The following is a 21430-nucleotide window of genomic DNA, read 5'->3' as shown; positions in this document are numbered from 1 at the left end:
TGCAGTCATGGTGCACCAAAGCCAGTGCTAGCAAGATCCCAAACCTCACTGCTGCCACCAGGACCCACACCCCCTTACCATCAAAGGTGACTGTTGTCCTGGGAGTGGCATCCAGGTCGGTGGCAGACCGCCGTGATGGGTATCCCATCGCTGCCACCACCGCCATGACAAGAGTCGTCATGACATGTGCCGTATCTCCATTCATCTTCCTGCTCTTGTGGCAAGGGCAGCTGCCCCAGCCACTGCCAGCAGGTTGGCACAGCTGATCCTCGGGACAGGCTCTCCAGCTCCCTGGGACAGGGCTGGCCACCAAACCCTCCTGAAACACAGAACACCACGTCAGACACTCTTGCTGTCCCAGCACCTCACAAGCAAGCTGGCTTGAGAAGCAGCCAGCTGCATAGACGCATGGATGCTTGACCAGGCACGGCCTCATACCAGGGACGGCTTCGGGGAAAAACAAACCCTCATTAGCCAAAGGGGAAACAAAGGCATGGCACAAGGCATCAAGCCTGCAGCCAGCACAGGCCATGGAAGGGACCTCCTGCAGCATCCCCCTGAGGATGACCTCCCTCCCCTCTGTCACAGTGGGGGCAGTCGCTTACTGACTGCTTGGGTCAGCTGCTCAGAGACTCATTTTCCTCCAGGCTACTCCCTCCTTTGCTCCCAAACTTCTGCTCTTACAGCTCCCCCTGACAGAAGGATATGCTTTGGCACAGCCAGCTGATCCCCCATAGCATTTCACACCCAAACAGCAGGCACATTTGCCCTCCAAAAGCAAAGAATGGAGCTCAGGGCCAAGCCCCTCTGTGGGTCATTGGTACACTTGGGTACCCCAAGTCCCGCTCCCCAGAGTGACTGCAGCAGGATGGGCAGCAGTGGGGGTCCTGGGAAGCCCAAGGTCTCCATTCCTTCCCAAAAGCCCAGCTGGCCATCTCCTGCCATGCAAGATACTTGTCCCCAGTTTTGCCCCTCCTGAAATGATGAGACTCCCGAGGACAGAAGCATGGGAAGGACGCTTCAGGCATGCAGAGACGCAAGGTGAAGAAAAAACCATACAGGAACTATTTGGCATCTCCATCAAGCCTTTTCAAGCGGAAACAGTTTTTCCCCCCAGTGTTTTTCAATGAGATTTCAGTTTCTCTTTCATCCCAAGCTCAGCATCTACTTTGGCTCTCACTTTCATGCATTTTTGATTCGTCACAAATAAGCCCCCACCTCTCCCAGCTGCACTGAGCAAAGCCACCAGTTCATCTCGCAGGCATTAAAAGACAACTGTGTATCTCTGAGACAGAGCTCCCCAGAAGCAACAAGCACCTCTGTGTTTGCTTAGGGCTTATAAATATATATATATATATATATATATACACATTTATATATTTATAAAAGCCAAATACCTGGCCCTGTAGAGAAGCTGCTCAAACATGCTCAGTGCAGACGATTTCCCTGAAGCAAATACTTTGCTGTGTCTCGGGTAAAGGGGAGGTAAAACTAATGTGAAACCAAAGTGAAAAGAGCTTTGGGGCCAAAAAGGAGAAGCAAAGGGCTGCATGTGGATTCAGTCATAGTTCTGCAGCTTGCATCAAAGTGGGTTCAGACCCAGACCTCACACCTGCACTGGCCACTGCTCCAGAGCATTTCAGGAATGGGGCAGACAGGAAATGTGTCCCCCTGCTCCCTGCTACCTCCCTGCCCCCCAGGAACCAGACAAGCACAGAGTACCCAAAGAGCACCCCACCCTGGGTGCAGGCAGGGTGCTGCCTGTGGGACTGAGCTCCATGGAGAGCAGATCCCAGAGCATCCTCCCTCTAAGTAACTCCTGTTTCTGGGACAAGCCCTGTCCAGACCGAGGGTCTGCCCATGAACAATGGGCCTGGACAATGGCAAGGACAATGCAAGGCAGGTGAGTGCAGATGGAGGTCAACGAGAAAGCAGTTGCTTTGGTGATATCATGTCTAGCATGAGCCAAACCCACCAGGCTTTGTGGGCAAAACAAGTGGTGGGGTCACACCTGAAGCACTAAAGCCACTGGCCAGCCCTATGCTGACACCTCTCCATTCCACCAGAGGACCACTCTGGCAGCTGCAGGGACCCTTCCTCAGGACTCCACACAGGGACAGGAGCCTGGAATCACGCATAAGCCACAACAGCTGCTGGACCTGGGATGGGAAGGTAGAGGGGAGTATGAAACTTTTTATGACATGGCAAACAATGATCTCTAATAAACAAGTAACAACCCTACATGCTGCCAGGCGTCCTCACCCTATCTGCCCTGGACAAACAATCCCTGAACTTTGCCTGCTGCTTGGCTCCTGATGCGGTGGGGATTGGAGCTGGGAGCAGGGCTGGGCAGGGAGGCAGGGATGGTGCTTATCGCAGGGCAAGCACTGTGCTGTGAGCCAGCCCCGGCTAACATTTAACCATTGAGAGCACCAAGCCAGCACAGGGGGAGGAAAACAAAAATAATAAATTAAGCTGGGGGTCTGTGCAGGATTCCTAGCCAGGCAGGGGGCAGCAGCCTCCCATGCTGCCAGGGCTGGATCCTCTGCTTTTTCAGAGAAGCAGCTACACCCATTTCCAAAGACTCCTTTGCCCGAGATCAGATGTAACTTTGTCCTAAAGAACATTTAATCAGTTACGTTGTAAGAGCTAGTTAATATTTTACTCAAAGGGAAGGGCTGTTCCAAGCTTCCCTATTTTTTTTATTTTCAAGTTTTTATTTTTCATACCTAGAGTGGGGGAGAAAGAGGAAGAAGGAACTGAAACCATCCTTGGCTCCCCTCAGGTCATCACCCCGGGCTGCACCCACACCAAACACCCCCAAACGCATCATTTCCCTCTTGTCAGGATGCAAGTTCTAAGCTCAGGATGAAGCCAAGGGCCCAGGCAGGAAGCAAAGGAGGTCATGGTCCATGGGACACACTGGTAGGGCTGGGGGCAGCTGAGTTGCTCAAGTACAGCACTTCAATGGGAAATCAAGAAAAGCTGGAAATGGAAAAGCCACAGAGTTTTTTCTAGTGGAGAGAAACAAAAAGCAGAGAGGGAGAGGCTGAAAAGCAGCAGCAGCTCAAACGAAACCAGGGGTTTCAGAGAAAAACTGCCCAGAAAAGCCCAGCCCCCCCACCCAGGAGTGAGCTCCCAAGCCCCTTGGTTCCTCACCTACTTCCCAGAACAGCGGGGGCCGACATAGGACCTCAAATCCGACCTCAGCTCTCACCCTGGCTGGCGACACTGAAGGAGGATGGTGGAAGCAGGACACAGCCTGGAGAGGGCTGAAGCCTGGAACCAGCCACTCTAGTCGCAGCGTGTAACATCCACGGAGGCAAAAGCTCACCCTCCTACAGCTGGCTATCGGTACTTCTACAGGATTCAGCCGCAGCTCCCAGCATGGAGCCAGACCCAGGCACCATCTCTCACCAGTGGGGTGGGTTTGCTGGTCCCTTGGGAACACCAGGAAAGCAGCGGGGCGGCGGAGGCGTGCCGGCGTGGGCGAGCGCGCAGGGGAGCGAGCGAGCCCCGGTCAGGTCTGACTGGGTTTACTGGGTCACGACGGAAGCTGTGCGAGCATGACTGTGCCGGCATCAGCCTCCCACCGGCAGCCAGCCGGCACAGCACACCCAAACGGGCTGGCCCAGCCGGCACCTCCTTAAAAACCCCATGACCAGTGTCTCCGGAGGAGTAAAAAGCTTTTGATGAGTGAAGTTCACGGTGGCAGGTCTCGCCAGCCTGGATCTGACCAAAGAAACTGGCCAAGGAAACCAGCCAAAGCTGCCACACGCCTCGACAGCAACTGCTTCAGGAGCTTTCTGCAGCACATGGTGGCCCCTTCCCACTGCCCCGTGGCCCCCAAAGTCAAAAGGCAGCAAAACCTAGGAGCAAAAGCAGTCTGCAAGCTGCAGTGCAGGGAAGCTGCACTGTCTGTGGGGCTGGCAAACATGGAGAAACCTCAGACGGGGTCTTATAGACCCCCATGGCTGTTTCCTTGGCAGAACAGTTAAAAATTATGTCAGCTTTTTAATTTCAAAGGAAGTCAGGAGAAAGAGTGGAAATGTTGGGTGGGAGCAGCATTTCTCTGGCTTACCCTCAGCATCCATTCTGGATGGCAGGACACAGATTTGCAGAGTGAGATCGGTCTTTCCCATCCCACCGCTCCCTAAACAGCTCGTGGTTGCTCCACAAAGATCCAGTAAAGCCCAAGTAAGCTCCCAGAATGGCTGCTGAACATTTCTCCCCTCTCATGAGCTGCTCCTCTTAGCATCACAGACCACCACAAGCAAGTACTGCTGGCTTCCCAGTGGGAGCCAGACATTTCCAGTAGGTCTCCTACAGGTTATGGGGTTGCAAACCAGCCTTAACAAAATACCCATCAGGGACTGCACCAGAAGATACCACTTACACTTGGATTTTTCATGGCAGCCCAGCCCAGTCACTCCAAACCCCATGTAGCTGACTCAACTTTACTCACTGGGGCCAACCATGGCACGTGCCCCCGCAGCCCCCTCGGCTCCCCCACCACTCACTCCCCCTGCCACATTCCCACTGGCCCTGCACTGTTTTACCTCCCCCCAGGGACCTGCACGAATTGCCCTCAGGTTCAGCCAAAACAGCCCAACTCGTTGCGGGTGCGGGTGGGGGGAAAGGCACCAGCCCCAGGGGATGAGATGGGGAGAGCTCCCAGGCGTGGGAACAGCCATTGAGCTATGGGAAAGGAGCCATCGGGGATGGGAGACAAGCCTGGCACCGGCCTGGCTGCAAGCGCAATGCGTTTTGGGCCCCTCTTTCCCGGAGGCGGCAGACCTTGGGTGGGAAATCCTGTGAGATGCAGGAAGAGGAGACGGGATGGAGGTTGCCAGGCAACTTTAATTCAGCCCTTGACGAACTTCCAGCACTTTGCTTCTGCTGCAGAGCCCAACCAGTAAATGATAAAACATCAGATCCACCTCGAGCCAGTGGTGTCCATCTGTCCATCCATCTATTCAAGGCTCATGGCCTCGTGCCTGGGTTGCCCTGCAAGGACATTGGTCCCCCCGGCAGCATTCCCGAAGCCTGAGATGAACCACTGTTCCCGGCACAGATTTGCAGGGGCAGGATTTGACCCGTGGGACTGGACTGGCGCTGCTGCACAGATATTTCTCAACCAGCCAGGATTTTTGTCAACAACAGCGAGAAAAAAATGTGAACTTACTGAAAGCCCTCCAGGAAGAGGGAATCCATGCTGGGTCGGGGAGGGAAGGAGCACAGTGACCTCCTGGGAGCCCCTCACTGGGTTTATTTTAGTTGCTTTCTTTAAACAAAACCATGCTTGACCCTGAGGTGCTTCAGCAGACACACACTAGAGCTTCCGCTATTTAGGAAGCATATATATCTCTCCTTTACCCAAATTTGGGATTTGGGCACAGAGGAAGGGAAGAAGAGCTGCAACATCAGCTCTTCTCACGGAGCATCCTGCCGTGCTCCCTGCGCGAAGCCCCCACGCACAGCACAGCCATCATGGAGCCAGGGAGGCGGGTGGTGCGCTCCAGGCCATGGGAACGGGCTCTGAATTTCCACAGCACAGCCCCCATCTGCCATCAGCAGAGCCCAGCACATCCGGCAGAGGAGAGCACCCAGCTCTGATCCCAGCAACGTCACTGTAGGGAGGAGACACATGAAGGAGAAAAGTGATGGATGGGAGAGTGAGCAGGGACAGTCAGGGATGTGGGCCAGCTTAAGGGGCACCAGTGCCGGTGGGAGCCAGACATCTAAACAACCCTGAAAAGACAAACTGATCCCTCTGCAATAAAAACAACAACAGCCCAATTTCCGACAAATTCACCCTCCTGGCCCCTAGCACCACATCCCCCTGCAGCATTCCTCTGGGGAATGCTGCCCACCCAACGAGGCGCAGGGACCAGTGATTGTGTCTCCTCTGCATGGCTGCAGGGATCAGGGTGTGTTAGCTTCTCCCAGGCTCCCTGTTTTCTCTAATCTCACAAGAACTTGTTCCTCTCCTCCATCAGGTCGAGTCTGATGTGGAGCAGGAGGTTCAAAGAGGCTGCCAGGCAGCAACAGAGCTCACAGCCAAGTCTCCATGACAGTTCTCCAGCCATTCCCATCCAAACCCATCCCAAAAAATCCAACTGAGAAAATAAAGAAAGCTGCTCCAGCCTGTGCCATGGGCAGGCATCACCTGCCTAAAGCTGTCCCTGCCAGGCACGGGGACGGCTTCACTTCAGCTGCTCCTGACATGCCACAAGCAGATGGCAAGAGCACAGTGCCCAGGATGGCAGAACAGAGCACTCCTCCACTGCCCACCCTAATGGAAAACCCACCAACACCAGCTGTTAGTTGAAACAGTTCCTTGACTAGCTCCAGAACCATTGCTCAGAGCTGGCCTCGGAGGGAAGGGTAGGAGAGGAGGCTGAAGGCCAAACCCTTGCAGCTCAGCGGTGGGACCAAGAGTACTAAAGGATGCCACAGCCAGATTAGATACAGAACCCCCCGACAGAGCAGCAAATCTCCCCTCACTCGAGCAATTCCCCATATGCTGGAGGTCATTTGGTTCTTGCAAGACAGCAAGGAGGACACAGTCCCCACAGCTTTTCCCTCCTTTAAAGCCCATATCCCCCCTGTGGAAACCCCACAGCAGAGCCCTGGGGTGACCCCTGGGAACACCTGAGAGCCCAGTAGGGAGTCGTGCAGGAAAGGGGAAGTGTAACCAGATGCTGCCGAGGCTCAGTGGCCTGGCTCTGACTTCATCTACCACCAGCACACCTCCACACCAGGCCATGGGGGAGGCAGAATGTAGCTAGCAAGCCCTGGTATGTGGGGTGCACATCCCTGGGGGTCCCACCTCCTCCACTGTGAGGAAGAGGCAGGCTCAATGCTAACAACATCACCCCAAATCCCAACATCTTCTATCCTTTCCTGCCTGATTTGCAGCATGACCGCTTGCCAGCAGCCTGGACAGACAGACAGACAGCCCTCCACATCACAGCAAATTCTCCCAGCGAGGGGGCGTCTGCATCCAAGTGGCTCAGTGCTGTATGCAATCTGCAATTCAGCCTTCAAAGGCTTTGTGGCTGAAGCACATTGTCTCCTCGGCAGAAGCAGCAAAATAATTGTAGAATTAAATTCCCAGGAACAATTAGAAAGAAAATGAGAGAAAAATCCCAACCTTAAATGTAAAAGGACAACTCAAAGCCAGCAGATTTCAGGGCTTTTTGAGGCATCTGAATCCATTTGCTCGTCCCTATGGCTGCACTGTGTTTCATTTCACTGGGCTCGTACAATGCAAGACACGGAATTAACTCGGGTGTTTGTTTAGAGCCGGTTTGTCTTCCAGGTTTTTTTTCCAAAGCCAGGTTTGAGTTTCAAAGACACTTCTTGGCAATGCCTGGGGTTCCCACCGCTGGTGTGGTGCGGGGCTTTCCCAAGGGGAAACAGAGGCTCAGAAATCATACACAACCTAGGTTCCCCTTGGAAGCGGGGGCAAGAGGTGGAGCACAACCCAGCTTGTCTGGCGTGAAAGTGGGGCTTTCTGCTGCAAGTTTGTCCCTCTGCCTTTTATTTATTCCAAAGATAAACTGTTTTCTTTTCCAACATCCAGCAAAACCAGATGATGGGAGCAGTTTTAGGGCTTCCAGCTTCATCAACCTCTTCTTGTTTCTTTCACTTTTCCTCCAACAAAGCTTCAATATGGGGTCAAACCCAATTTTGATATTCAAGTTTGCATTCAAAACTGCACAGCACAAAGCAGTAGTATCTGGCCTTTCCCACAGTCGTTTGCATACCACCAGCTTTGCTGCCCCAAATCCAAATCCCCACATTATTTACATGGGCTGGGCTTTGCAACAGGCAAAAAAGAGCCTTCCATCAGGTAACGGAGGAGGGATTGTACCTTGAGGGAGCTTTTAAGCAACAAGAAAAGCAGAACCCAGAGCACACCCTGAATCGACAAGCTGCATCTCAGCCCCCGCACCAGTCGGTAACATGGTACCTGAAATCCTCATCCTCCTTCATCTCCAAACAGCAGAGCTCAGGCCCCGGGAAGAAGGAGGGGTGGATTTGGCGATGACCTTGTTATTGCAAAGCCCTCATGCTTGTAAATCACCAGGAGCTGGTGGCACAGCCAGGCAGGGAGGGATGACGGCAGCAGCATTTCCTCCTGAAGCACCAACCCAGCAGGGAGCTCTCACCTTTGAACAGGAACAGGCGCCGCACCACCGCCGGGGGCGGGGGGGGGGAGGGAAGGGGGCTTTCGCAGCAGGGATACATAAAAAGCTCTGAGGGCATCATCCCCACCCCTCCAAGAGGCAGCAGGTCCCCCGGGACAGGCTCCCCCCGCCACAAAACCGCCCATCACATGAGCCGCTTCCCAACAGGTCTCGTCAAGATGCCAAGCAGAGCTGGCGGGCAAGCACAGGGAGGGAAATTCCCCACATGCGGTCAGGCGAGGCTGGCACCACGTCTCCAATGCACCCACTGCTGCCCTCCTGCACAGGTTGCTGGAGGAGCCCCCCTTGCCAGCCCTGCTGAGCACACCTGGATGCTTTTTTCCAGCACATGACCTGCCAGATTTGCTGAATAAACCTCCCAGCTCCGGCAAACCCTCTGCATTCCTGGTGGGTAAAGTGGTGAAAGGTTCAAATGGATGTTGGAAAAGGCAGGGGGGGAGAACAAAACTACAACACAAAGCCTCATCTGCAGGAACCGAAAGGGTGTTGGGGTTTGGGGTTTTTTGTTCCCCTCAGGTTGCAACACAAAAACAAAGACATGATAGGGATCTTTCCTGCTGGGGGCAGCTCCCTGCCCCTCATCCCTCTGGGCAGAACAAGCCTGGCCAAACCGAGGTGAGGGAGAGACCTGTCCTGCGGGGCAGCACCCCTGCAGCCGTGATGGTCATCCTGCCCCAGGTTTGGGGCTCAGGTTGGGGGGGCCCAGCCTGTGCCCGCTGCAGGGGGAGGCAAAGCAGCCAGAGCCCACAGTGGCAGGACAACTAGCACCAAAACCACCACTGTTGTTATTAATAATTTCCCTCCATCTGAGTGAATCTGCACTCCTCATCCATTTTGGGAAGCCTCTTTGTCTTTGGAGACCATTTTTCTTGGCACCTGAAGAGCCTTATCATGGTTCCCCCTCCCACTTCATGCTCTCGATTTTAAAGGCCAGGGGCAAGTCACCGGCCCACGTGGGTACGGATGGAAAGGGAAACAAGAGCCCCAAATCCCAGAGCTGCCTGGCTGCACAGCGGGTACCTTCTACCCTCGGACTGGCACAGAGATGCAGCTCAACCCCAATGCAGAGAAGCCCCCAGCATAAGCTGGTCTGCTTCACCCAGGGGCATCTGCAGCCCCCACAGCAGTGCAACCCAAGGAGATGAATCCCAAAGAGTCAAGGCTCAGACAAGCCACATTCTATGATCACCCCCTGATTCCCAAAAGGAAGCAGAGGGGGACAGGGATTGCACTGCACCACCTGCACCGGTTTTGTATCTTGTCCCAGCCATCTGAAACTCCAGCTGCCCCCAAGTAACACTCAGCCTCCCCAGCAGTCCCCTTCCCTGCAGACCCGTGATCCCCCTAGCTGGCTGGGGAAGGGAAGGGCTGTATCCAGCCCTCTCCTCCTGGAGCTGGTGCCCTGTCTGTCTGCAATTCTCATCATTGTGTTCCCTCACACCCTCAGCATGTCCCCCTGTCACTCCCACTCAGGTCCCCCAGCCCCATCTCACCCCACACCCCAAACTGTCCTCAGAGAAAACTCCCCACACTGCCACCAGATCCAGCATATCCCACCTCCCCTCCCGCTCATAACCCCCAAATCCTCACTCTGCATCAGACCTATCCTGAACCCCTCTCCATCCTGTCTCCAAGGCTCTGCTCTCTTGTTTTCCCCAAGGCATAAACTTCAACCTCTGCAGGTCAGAACCCTGCTCCTCCTTCTCCAGACCCTACCTGTGCATGCAGCACTCACACCCAGCACCCTACACCCTGCCTGTGGACTCAGCATCCGGATCCACTACCCCAGATTCTGCCTGTGGACTCAGAACCCAGACCCAGCACCCAAGCATGCAGACCCAGCACCCCCAATCCTGCCTGTGGAACCAGACCAAGACCCAGCACCCCAAACCCACCACCCTGAACTGAGACCTTGCCTGCAGACTCAGAACCCAGATACAGCACTGCAAACCCTGCCTGCAGACCCAGACACAGCACCTCAGGTCCTACTAAGGGACCCTGACCCAGCACCCCAAATCCAGCACCCCAGATCCTGCCTGTGGACTCAGCACCCCGACCCAGCACCCCAAATCCAGCACCCCAGATTCTGCCTGTGGACTCAGCACCCCAACCCAGCACCCGAGCACGCAGACCCAGCACCTCCAATCCTGCCTGTGGACCCGGACTGAGACCCAGCACTCCAAGTCCAACACCCCCAACCCTGCCTGTGGATTCAGCACCTGGACCCAGCACCCCTAATGCTCCTGTGGACCTGAACCAAGACTCAGCGCCCATGATCCTGCTTGTGTGCACAGCACCCGTACCCAGCACCCCAGATCCTGCCTGCAGACTCAGCACTCGGATCTAGCACCCCAAACCCTGCCTGCAGACCCAGACCAGCATCCCTGGCCTTACTAAGGGACTCAACACCCGCACCCAACACTCCAGATCTCGCCTGTGGACTCAGCAACAAGCCCCAGCCCCCTTCCCTGTGCACGCAGCACCCGCACCCAGCAGCACGATCCAGCTTTCCGGATCCTGCCGGCGGACGCGGCGCCCAAACCCAGCACTGCCGGCCTGCGGACCCGCACCCCGCACCCGCACCAGCCGGGCTGGCCCCGCTCGCGTCTCCCCGGCACTTGCCTGGTGCGGTGCGGTGGCGCAGCAGGTGCGGGCGGTGCGGGTGGTGCGGGCGGCAGGGTGCGATGCGGCCCGGTACGGCTCGGTACGGCGGCACGACACGGCACGACAGGGCTCGGCAGGGCTCGGCTCGGCAGCGCAGCCCGGCTGTGCGCGACCCCGCCGAGCCGGACCGAGCCGCGCCGGGGCCCCCGCACCGCCCTCTGCCGGCCGTGCCCGGCCCGCAGCCGCCGACGCGGGGCCGCGCCGAGGAGGAGGAGGAGGAAAAGAAGGGAAGCGGGACAGGGCTGCCCCTGCCTGCGCTGGGTGGAACCAGGTGGCAGCATGTCCCTCGGCAGACAGGGAGGGGATGCTGCCGTGCAGCCTCTGGTCAGCACCTAACACGTGGGGTGGGCTGAGGACTCACTCAGCACGGGTGGTTTGGGTGATGCAGCCCCAAAAAGGTCTGTGTGCAAGCCCTTTGCGAGACCAGGGAGGTAGAGGGCCGGTATTGTGGGCTGATGACTATGAAAAAGCGTGACCAAACAAGGATAAGCATCATCCTGCTCTGGCAACACAGCACATGCCACCAGTTCCATCACACTGCGACCCCCAGTCAGTGCCACCAGTGTCAGCACAGTGCAGCCCTCAGCTGGTGCCACGGTGCTTGCCAAGGTTCCTTGCTCCCCAAAGCCACCCTGGCATCCTGCACCACATGCCTGACTCAGGCACCATGCCCCATCTTCTCTCTGTTCTCAGTATGCGTCTCCCCATTTACCCATGGTGGAAGCTTGTTTGGAAACACAGGCAGGTAATGGTTTCTCTGGGGGCCTGTGTGGAGCCTTTTTATCCTGGGTGGCTTCTGTAGCTCCTCCCCGCAAGCAGGAGCTGCCAGGTTCAGGCCTGTGTTTGCTTACCTTTCGCAAGCTTCCAGCACCTGGCCAACCCTCCCTCCTCACCCCTCACAGCTTCAGCAGGCCTCCTGAAAGCTGTGTGTAATCAGCAGGTTGGATCTAGGGCAGTTGGAAATCAGCTGGAGCGGGAGGTGGGGAGATGCTGTACCTGTGCACGCTGGTGGCGTGGCGTGGTGCTGCCAGCCCATGGTTACAAAGCCATGTGGTGCCCAGTCCCAGCACCATCCTGGCTCAACCCCTCCACTCCACACCAACCCCTCCAAGGGGTGAGGTCTCCAGGAAGGGCCACCCTGACCCCACACCCTGCAGACCTGGAACCAGACCTACAACAGGGCTTAGAGTTGAGTAGGCTGTGCTGAAGTTGCTGAGCACTGGGAGTCTGGGAATAAGGGTCAGTCCCAGTTGTGTTCCCACCACTCCTGGACCCTTTAGCATCACTAAGGGTGGAAGGGCCAGGGTGTTCCCAGGGGGAATCTGACTCATATGCTGTTTTCAAAGCCTCTAACTGTCAGGATCCTGCCTCGTACAAATACTGTAGGTGGGAAGTAGGGTAGCAGAGGTTTGAATCCCCCCAGTCCTCAGCTGAGGAGGGACCCATCTGGGTGCTCCTGCTGACCGGTGGCTCTGTCACCCTTGCACACACTCACCAAGCAGCCACTATTCCCTCGCCCAGCACGATATGCCAAGACCTATTCGCACTCCCAGGGACCCTAGAAGAACAAAGCAGAGACACTACCAAACTCCTCAGGTACTCTCTGCCTTCCCGCCCTCACCTTCTGTATGCTCCAGAGAATAATAACCATTTCCTCCTGTCCTTGGGCAAAACTCCAGCATCTCCTCCACGCCTCACCTCGCCTCGCCTCTCTGCCCACCCTGCGGAAGTGCGATGCCCACACACTGAGAGCCAGGCAGGGATGGTGAGGCAGGGATGTTCTTGGCTAGCCTGTCTTACCCAGGGATTGGGGGGTTCAGGTGCTGCAAGGCAGCCAGTCCCTCACACCCTCTCTGAACCCCATTCCCTACCTTAGCAGAGGTGCAGCTGAAGGCTGCGGGGCCAATTATGGGGAGAACTGGTCCGTGAGTGCTGGAGAAAGGGGTGCCAGGGCTGAGACGGGGCTCCCTAAGGCTCCCCCCTTTTCCAGGGTGCTGTGTCTGTTCTGTCCTGTCCTGCAACAGCACTCCCTGCCTCCCACGTGGCTGGAAGCCGAACCCAGCACAAATTGAAGCTTCGTTAGCTGCTGGCCTGGCAGCGGGATAATTAGTGCATGAGCGCAGAGCAAGCTGAGCCTGGCGCGACCAGCAGTGTGCTTTTACAGGCCCAAGCTTGCGAAGCTTTAATTAATTAACACGAGTCATCAGCAGCTGGAAACAGATCTATTTTCAGAGCTTTGCCTGCTCTGCTGCCCCCATGAGATTAACTGAAGGAATTTAGGGCTCCTCGAGGCTGAAGGCCAGGGCCTTCCTCTTATTTGTACAGCTTTCCCAAGAGTCAGAGTGGGTTCCAGGCAGCAGAGTGGGTTCCAGACCCAGCCATCTCTCGCACCTGCATCCCTCTGCCCCACGGAGGCGATCATGCTGTCGATTGTGGAGGTCTGGCTTCTGCTTCAACCTCACCCCAGAGCCAGCAGGGGGCTGGAAGAGAAATATCCTATTGGAGCAGCCTAGAATCATAGAATCATTAAGGCTGGAAAAGACCTTCAAGATCATTGAGTCCAAACTTTGACCAAACAACACCCGGTCAACTAAAACCGTAGCACTAAGTGCCACGTCCTTTCTTGAACACTTACAGGGATGGTTCCACCACTTCCCTGGGCAGCCAGTTCCAATATTTAACCACCCTTACAAAGAATAAATTGTTCCCGATGTCCAGTCTGAACCTCCCCTGGTGCAGCTTGAGGCCATTTCCTCTTGTCCTCACTGGTTGCCTGGGAGAAGAGCCTGACCCTCACCTTGCTACAACCTCCTTTCAGGTAGTTGTAAAAAGCAATAGGGTCTCCTTGGAACCTCCTTTTCTCCAGATTAAACAACACCAGGTCCCTCAGCCACTCTTCATATGACTTACAGCCCTATAACCCCTGTCCTAGCCCAGACAACAGCCCAGAGCAGGGGACTCCATGGGTCATGACATGGCATCTTGGGAAACCACCCTCCCCAAAACCACACAAGATTTTATCTGTAATGCTCTCTCCCTGTTACTCCAAACAGCCTTAAGGAAAAGGAAATGTTTTTGTGCTCTGATCACCAGCCCAGAGACTGGTTACTGTTTAATTTCTTCTTAAACACCCTGTTCCACAGAGAGAGGGTCAGGCAGAGCAGGCTCTTCCCATGTCACAGCCTCATCCATGTCAGGGCCAGCTGCCCGTCAGAGCAGAGCCCCATCACTCCAACACATGGCAAAACCAGGCGGATGCCCACGCTCAGCTGGCACGTTTGGGTTCACTTGTCTCTACCACAAAACTCACAGCAGCAGGTAGAAATGACCACAGACAGCCCCTTTCACCCCTCTGATGCCCAGGGAGCCAGGGCAAAGCAATGGCAGCTCTCATGTTTCACTTGGCACCGCACCCACGTCCCAGCCAGCATCCCAAATGATGCGAGGAATTATAACAGGGCCACAACACCGTGAAATATTGATGGGATTAGCACGGATCAGCTCTCCCAGCGCACATGCTGCACTTCCCTCGAGCCTGGGAGACAGCAACCTGTGTGCACTCAGGTTGCAGCTCAGTGCCTGGGGCTGCAGCGCTGCCAGGTGCTCCCTGCCAGAGACACTTCCCAGCCACTGCCAGCATGCAGCCTTCCTGGAGGGACATGGGGACCCAGTCAGAGCACACAACAGGATTTTAGGTGCTTAATGCACAACACCACTGTGCCTCAGGCTCTGCTGGGGATGAAGCATTGTCTGGTTTGGTTGTAACTCAGCGCCCATTGTCACCCTAGACTCAAAGGGACCCCCACGCTGCCTGCAGCCCCAAAACATGCCAGCTCCCAGGCTCCAGCCCCCCTGCCCCCTCTCAAGTTTATGCTGCACAGTCAAGACCTTAGGGGATATCCCATACACAGGGGTGTCCTGGGTGACTGGCAGGAGACCCCTGCCCTCCCCATTGCTGTATGTCCCCTTCCCCACTACTGGGAACCAGGCTTGGTCAGACAGAGGATTTCATTATGGATCACAGAGGTGTAAATACAAACAACTTAGCAGGATCAAATAGCAGCCAGAATTAAATTAGAAATACACTGGCAGGGGTGCACAACACAAGAACAGTATGTCACAAAGGGCCCAGTTTGGGGGTTGCAGCACCAATGAGATGTCAGCACCTATCAAACCCATGAGGTTGACCAGGATCTCCAGCCTTTGGTAGGAAACTGCTTCCCAAGGCAGGCCTGGCTTCTGCTCAGCAGTGCCTGTAGCCTGCCTTTCCGTTGCACCAAGCCAGAAAAGTGAGATAAAGCCCCAGATCTGGGATTTGGTTTGCTGGCCTCTGTGGTCCAAGAGGCAGCAGGCATCTGACCGTTTCAAGCTGCTCTCCAGACTGGTCTAAAAGTCAGTTGGGAGTTACAATCATAGCACTCCAGCAGCTGGGGATTTATGAAACCCACAAAAGAGTTGTGAAACTCATGCTAAAGCCGTGCCAGCTTGCACCATGATGAGAGGCGTGTTATAAAGTCAAAACCACCAGCGGAAAAACGGGTACTTTTCCCTTTTGACATGAGAAAGCAACAAGCAAACCTGCCTTTCTCCAGGCTCCTCCATCCATCAACTATGCTGTGAGACCTACATCACTGCTTTACCTGCCTCCATGGAAAAAAAGCCCAGCAGGGAGCACACCAGCCCCACACCATGGGGTCAATCTCACTGCTCCAGCACTCGCTATCTCGTCAGTCCCCTCTGCCTGCCCCAGGATCAGCCTGCATGGACTCTAGGCCAGCAGTGTTGTGTGGAGTGGAGGAGCAGAAAAGATCTGATGGTGGTGACTGGAGTCTAACAGCACTTGGGGCTTTGCAGCAGCTGAGTACACGCTCATCAAGCTTGGCTTTGTTCCTTGAGAGCGTCATGGACTCGTCAAGCCAAGCGTGATGCTCCACAGATTAGCCCTGGAGAAAAAAATATTCCAGTGGGCACAGAGCATGAAAGGCTCGGGAGCCTCTTCCCTTCAAGTCATTGAGCAAACTTTCCAAACCACTGTTTCTTCAGGCTGAGAGCCAGCAGGGAAAATTACAATTGCAGAAGAATTTGTCTGAGAAAGTTATAAGGAGATGGAAAAAGACAGGGGCAGACCAGAACAGCCAGACCATGCTACAGCCCATCCACCCCAGGGCTCAGCTTCAGGTAGGGATGGGACTTTTCCCCCCAGCTCAGTACAGCAACAGAGTTGCTGCCTCGACTTCCTGCAAGATCAGATGCTGCATTTCCCCTCAGTAAATGTTTGGCAGTGGAAACTGGGATGTTTTGCCCAAGGCCATTTGTTGATGAAGGCTGCCAGGTGTCGGCAGCCCCAGCCGCAGAGCCAAGCACGGTGCCAGGGCAGATTTTCTCAAGGGAGAAGCAGTTGAGTCACAGCAGCCTCCGATCCGTTCCCACAAGCCCGGCTGCAAGAGATGCACGGGAGTTCACAGGGGACAGGCGCTCACACAGGGAGCTGGCAGGATTTGGTTTGCTTGTCTGCAAAACTCTCTGAGCCAGGGGAAAGCATCTTCCTGGCTCAGGATCTGTCGGCAGCATGCCCGAAGGGAAGGGCTGGTGAGACTGTGGTAGGGAAGGGTCCTGACCTGCCTTTCAACTGGCAGAGCTGCTTTGGGATGCTCCTGGAAGAATGGGGGTCAAATGCCAGCAGGCACTGGAAATCCTATAGGAGAGTGGAGTTTTGGGGCTCAACATGGGGTCTTGTCCCAGCTCTGGGGCAGGAGCAGGACTAAGGTGGCTGCAGGGAGGGAGGAGGCACAGACACAGCTCCAGCTCCAGGTCCAGGAGAAGTGACTGGCTCAGATAGACATCGGCAAACCCCCTGCCCATCATCCCAGCTGCTCCCAGTAAAAGTAGACGGGCTCCAGCCTGGTCAGGGAGCACAGGGGTGTCTCTCTGTTTCAGCACAGTGCCCTATGTTTTCCCCTGCACGGCAGGTCAGGTCCCTGCCACAAACTGCCTAGAATAGCAACACACATCCCTGGGATTGCATGAGGGCTGGGATAAGATTTGTGGCTTTTAAAAGCTGCTCTTTTGGGTGAGCTAACCTGCACCACCCAGAGCTAAAGCCAGTAAGGTGTTATGGCCCCCAGCATCCACCCTCTGGACCAAGCCACCAGCCAGGATCCATGTCCCCAGGGACCTTTTGGTCCTCTGTGTCCCTGTGCCCAAGTGACTTCTCCCCAGCCCCGCCTGCTCCAGCACAAAGCCCAGCCAGACCTATGGGCATCCTGCCTCTCCTTCCCAGGCACCAAACCCCAATGCTGCCATCACTGCCACCAGAGAAGAAACAACCCAGCAGTGCAGTAAATAACCCCCTCACACACAGGCAGAGCACTGGCAAGCAGTGCCGGGCGCATCCATCATTCTCACAGTTTTTCTTCAGCTCTGACACTTTGATAGGGGTGAGGGGGTGGGAGAAGGAGAGGAGCTTCCAAAATTTATGAGCTTGGATTTAAAAATACATCTCCTAGAAGCAATGCAAAACCCAGAGATGGCGAAGGCGAGTGGCTTAAAAGTTGCCTTCAGGAATGAATGCAAAAGCTATGCCTGCTTCTGAAAGAGGGATCTGGGAGACCTGCATGGTTGATGTCGCAAACTGTGTTCCCGTTGGGATCATTTTGCAGCTCTCCGTGACGTGCATTACAAGTGAAATGAAAGGTAGGAGTAACAAATGACGGGTAAAAATCCCTCCAGCCCAAAGGTAATGTCACCCTCAGTGCAAACAGGATTTGGACTGTCACCTTCAATCTCCCAGAGTTTCTCCTCTACATTTGTGACCTTGCACTGCTACATGCATATCCAGTGTCCCAACCCTTTTGGAAACAGATCCCCTTTGTGCAAATAAAAGAGCTTGTAGCTGTAAATTTAGCTAAAAACATCCCTGCCACAGGGAATCACGTATCAAATAATAAACCCAAACAAATGTCAGGAAGAACAACCGCAATATTGGAGTCCTTGGTCTTTATAGATGGACTGTCCCCCAGCAGGGTGCTGCAGAATGAACAGCTGAAAAACGTTACCCAGTCATTAAAAACATCTAAAAGTAATTTAGCCTGAGTGACAATGATGTTCAAAGCAAGCTGTTTGTCTGCTGAGGTAAAATGAGCTATTTCAAGCTTGCCTTTTGTTGTAGTTTTCTTTTAAAGTCAGAAAGGACTGAAAAACGCTGAGCTGACAGCCTCACCAGCATAGCCCTAGTGCTGCAGCAGTACTGTGGGGAGCATCACCATGAGCTGTCCTGTTCCCCCCCCCCCGTCATTGCACTCCCATATTCCCTTGAAGGATGCTCAGAATGGACGGGGAAGATGGTCCCTGGGGCCACCACAGCATCTCTGATGAGTTACAGTGCCATTTAGGATGATGGTTTTGCCATGGAAACATATCCCTCCTAACAACAGATCTATCAGCACATGTCCCAAAAGCAGCCCAGCATTCATTGCATGGTAATTTTTGCTTCCCTGTGATGGAGGCCAGAAACTTATCCTTCCCATGCTTTTCCTTAAAAAAAACCCAACAAAACCAAACAACCCAAATCTAGGTTAATCCATTGACAGCATGGCATGGGCCCAAGGTTCCTCTAAAAGCTCACTGTAAGCATATTTTTGGTGGGCTCTTTAGATACACAAAGCATTTCAAATGTCCAATGTTAAATATTTCAGGTGAAACATAACTCTTCTAAGTGCAGCCAGCCTCTCTCTAAAGCTCCGAGTCAGTGAAATTTCCCAGCAGCCCTTGGGAATTGATTTGCTTCTTGCTGGTACCTTCTCCCTGTACTGTTCAACTAAGTTAATGTATTCCAAAATCTGATTTTTTTCCCCCCTCCCCCTACATAATCAGATTTTGGGAAGCTGCAGTGAGATGCCTTACAAGCGGTTTTCGTCCTTAGGTGTTTTCTGAGCAGGCTGCGTCCATCACGTCCCTGGTGCTTTAGCCCATCTCTGTACAAACAGTATGCTCAAGAGTCAGCTGAATTCCTTTGATTCATGTACCTGCATATCCATATAGCTAATTTACCTTTATTAAATATTAAGAAAAAAAAAAAAAGGAAAGAAGAGGAGCTATTAAGAAGGACAGTGTCAAGGCCAGCAGAGCGAGTGCCAGAGGGCTGGGTTAATGAGTTGCGTGGTTGCTGCTGTCCAAGCACCCAGGCTGGCTGGAGCCAGGAACTGCTGTCCCAGCAGGACTGACTCACTCCTTCACCGGGCAGAAACACGCTGCAGTGTCCTGCACCCCTCTTTCATGTAGTCCCTGTGCTCTGGGGTCCATGGTTAACCCCTCTTGCTCCAGCCTCATCCACTGGTATTTTCCACCAGGAGGGGTCCTGTGTGTTGGACTTGGGCCAATCCCTGTGCCCAGCCCCAGCTGAATCCCTGTGCTTTGGAGAGAAGGTGAAACACGAGTGTGGATAAATCGATCTGTCCTCACGTCTCATGCAAAGGCCTCCCCGTTCGCTCCCACAGCCGGACAAAAGCACTGCCTCCTCTGCTGCCTGCGCCGGCAAGGTCACTGAGCTGCGCCCTGGCAAGGACACTTCCAAGGCAGGAGAGCAGGAAATTGCAAGACACTCATCACAATCGTTTATTCTTGTCATTTCTGACCCTCAGGGTAGGAGGAACATCAGAGCACTGCAGGCACGAAACAACAGGCTTTGTAGGTCATATCAGCGTGTAAAGTACCATTAGGAACCACAACACGGAGCATGAATAATACTTCCTTTATTCCATCATATACCTCAACGCCCCTTAAATAAATGCAAATGGTTATGTGTGGACGAGGTTTGTACAAGATGCCTGCTCAGGAACACAGGGCTGAAGCAGAGCTGGAGCAGTAAGTTTGCTCTCTTCCCTATCACAGGTCAGAACATCCGCAGCACTAACAGGCTTAGTGACAGTTCAAGCGATCCCAGGCGAAAGAGCCAGGAGAACGCTGTAAATCTTCCTCACGCAGATTTATGCTCTATCCATTAAACCAGAACCACAAAACACACGTCCTTCCATGCTATCCTCCTCTCTCCGAAGGACACCAGGGCAGGAAAAAACTTCGAAGGACTCCAAGCCTGGAAAGGGACCTTCAAGAACCAATCGCATCATTTCTGAAAAGCCATGAACAATCAACCTCGATGCCTTAAATCCTGAAATCCTTTCAGCAAATAATGACCTCGACTGCTAAAAATGATCAGATAATGCAATGGCAGCGAGAGATGTGCAGTGAGTCATCGCCCCCCAAGCACTTAACTCCCTTTGGTCTCAGCTGGAGTAGGGTGAGGTTGCCCCCAAGAGGCAAATCTGACACAGCAAGTAGAGAGGCAAAATGCTGAATTCTGCTCTAAAGGTACCAACTACATAGGAAGGATTTTTTTAAAAAAGTCACCTCATCTGCTCTTATTTGTACTTCTCTCCAGCTGCAAACAGCTATAGATGGGATGGGAGGGGAGAGGAAGGAGGTCAGCTTTGGCATGTGGTTGGCTCTGTTCTGCTGGAGCTCCTGAACCACACAGCTCATCTTCCTAGTCTTGCTCACAGGGTCATTAGAAAGATAAAAAAATATTGCTGAGTTTTCTTCAGCCACGAGACATTTGATCCCATACACCTCACTAGGCTCCTTCAGAGCAAGGGCTGGCACCACCACCTTCAACACCAACTTCTGTCTCGGGAGTGGAAGGAGAGACACAACCATGGACACGACAGAGAATTTGGAAACTATGAGATGACTTGACATGAAATCCCTCAGCTGTTCACACAAAGCATACAGGCAGCACACCACGCTGGACCAAAGTCCTAGCACCTTGCAGGGGATGCAGGAACAGGATGGACATCTAGGATATCTCCCCAGCACACACTCCACCCTCCAGGGATCAGCAGCCTGAAGCCTTCTCAGCCAGGGAGAGCTGCTTTCATTTCATAGACCCCTGCTGCATTTTTCTGCCACAAAATGCTCTTTGAACCTCTAAGCTTTTAGCATCCACAACATCCTGAGGCAAGCAGATCCCCAGTTCCTGTCTCCTTTTGTTTGCTTTGAGCTTTCTTGCTAATAAAAGAACTACAGAGTCTGAAGCCATATTACAGAGTGCCATTGAATAGCTTCTCCTTATTTGCCCTTTTTCAGGCCATTTGATTGTTGAGCTCTCCATCTTACTTTCCAACATGACAACTACTTCCAAGAGATGCAGCCAACTTAGGGCCACTGCAATTTATTCCTGTCCTTTACACACACATACAGACACCCTCACAAAGGGATAAACCCGTGATATAACCTGGGATTTAACCATTCCCAAAGCTGCTTTTCAAGAGGACAGTTTAAATACCCCAGCTGAGATGTACACAAGGTACTCACTGCTCCTGCACCGGGCTCCTCGTGGGTCCCCCTGTCCCGCTGCCCTGCTCAGCCGGAGAACATTCCTGCATCCCCAGCACAAGCCCCTGCCGCAGCACCTCAGCTTAGTGTCAGCTCCAAACTGGAAGCGTCATCTCCAAAATTACTGTTGCGCTGGCTCCTGCCAGACTCTTAATTAGAGG

At 54.0% G+C, this 21430-nt stretch overlaps 1 protein-coding gene across 7 annotated transcripts in view; it reads right to left on the bottom strand.

Moving 5' to 3' along the window:
- The window catches only part of SEMA4G (semaphorin 4G), a 29804-nt gene extending 8421 nt beyond the window's left edge, over window positions 1–21383 (bottom strand). For 2 of the 7 annotated variants that reach the window (XM_051799963.1, XM_051799964.1), the window contains exons 1-2: window positions 10839–11043; window positions 79–319 (exon numbers count right to left, since the gene is read on the bottom strand). In XM_051799963.1, the coding sequence (XP_051655923.1) occupies window positions 79–205 (127 nt within the window). In that variant the 5' untranslated portion in view covers window positions 206–319; window positions 10839–11043. Of the gene's footprint in view, window positions 1–78; window positions 320–3159; window positions 4492–10838; window positions 11045–21248 lie in introns of those variants that run through there. The other 5 variants (XM_051799962.1, XM_051799965.1, XM_051799966.1 and 2 more) reach the window with 5 other exon arrangements.
- Between the last annotated feature and the right edge of the window lie 47 nt (window positions 21384–21430).

Source organism: Manacus candei, unplaced genomic scaffold (assembly GCF_025592945.1).
Source record: "Manacus candei isolate 608988 ecotype Guabito, Panama unplaced genomic scaffold, ASM2559294v1 h1tg000050l, whole genome shotgun sequence".
Lineage (NCBI taxonomy): Eukaryota > Metazoa > Chordata > Aves > Passeriformes > Pipridae > Manacus > Manacus candei.
The sequence above is the reverse complement of the archived record's forward strand: the minus strand, read 5'-3'. Positions and strand labels throughout refer to the sequence as shown.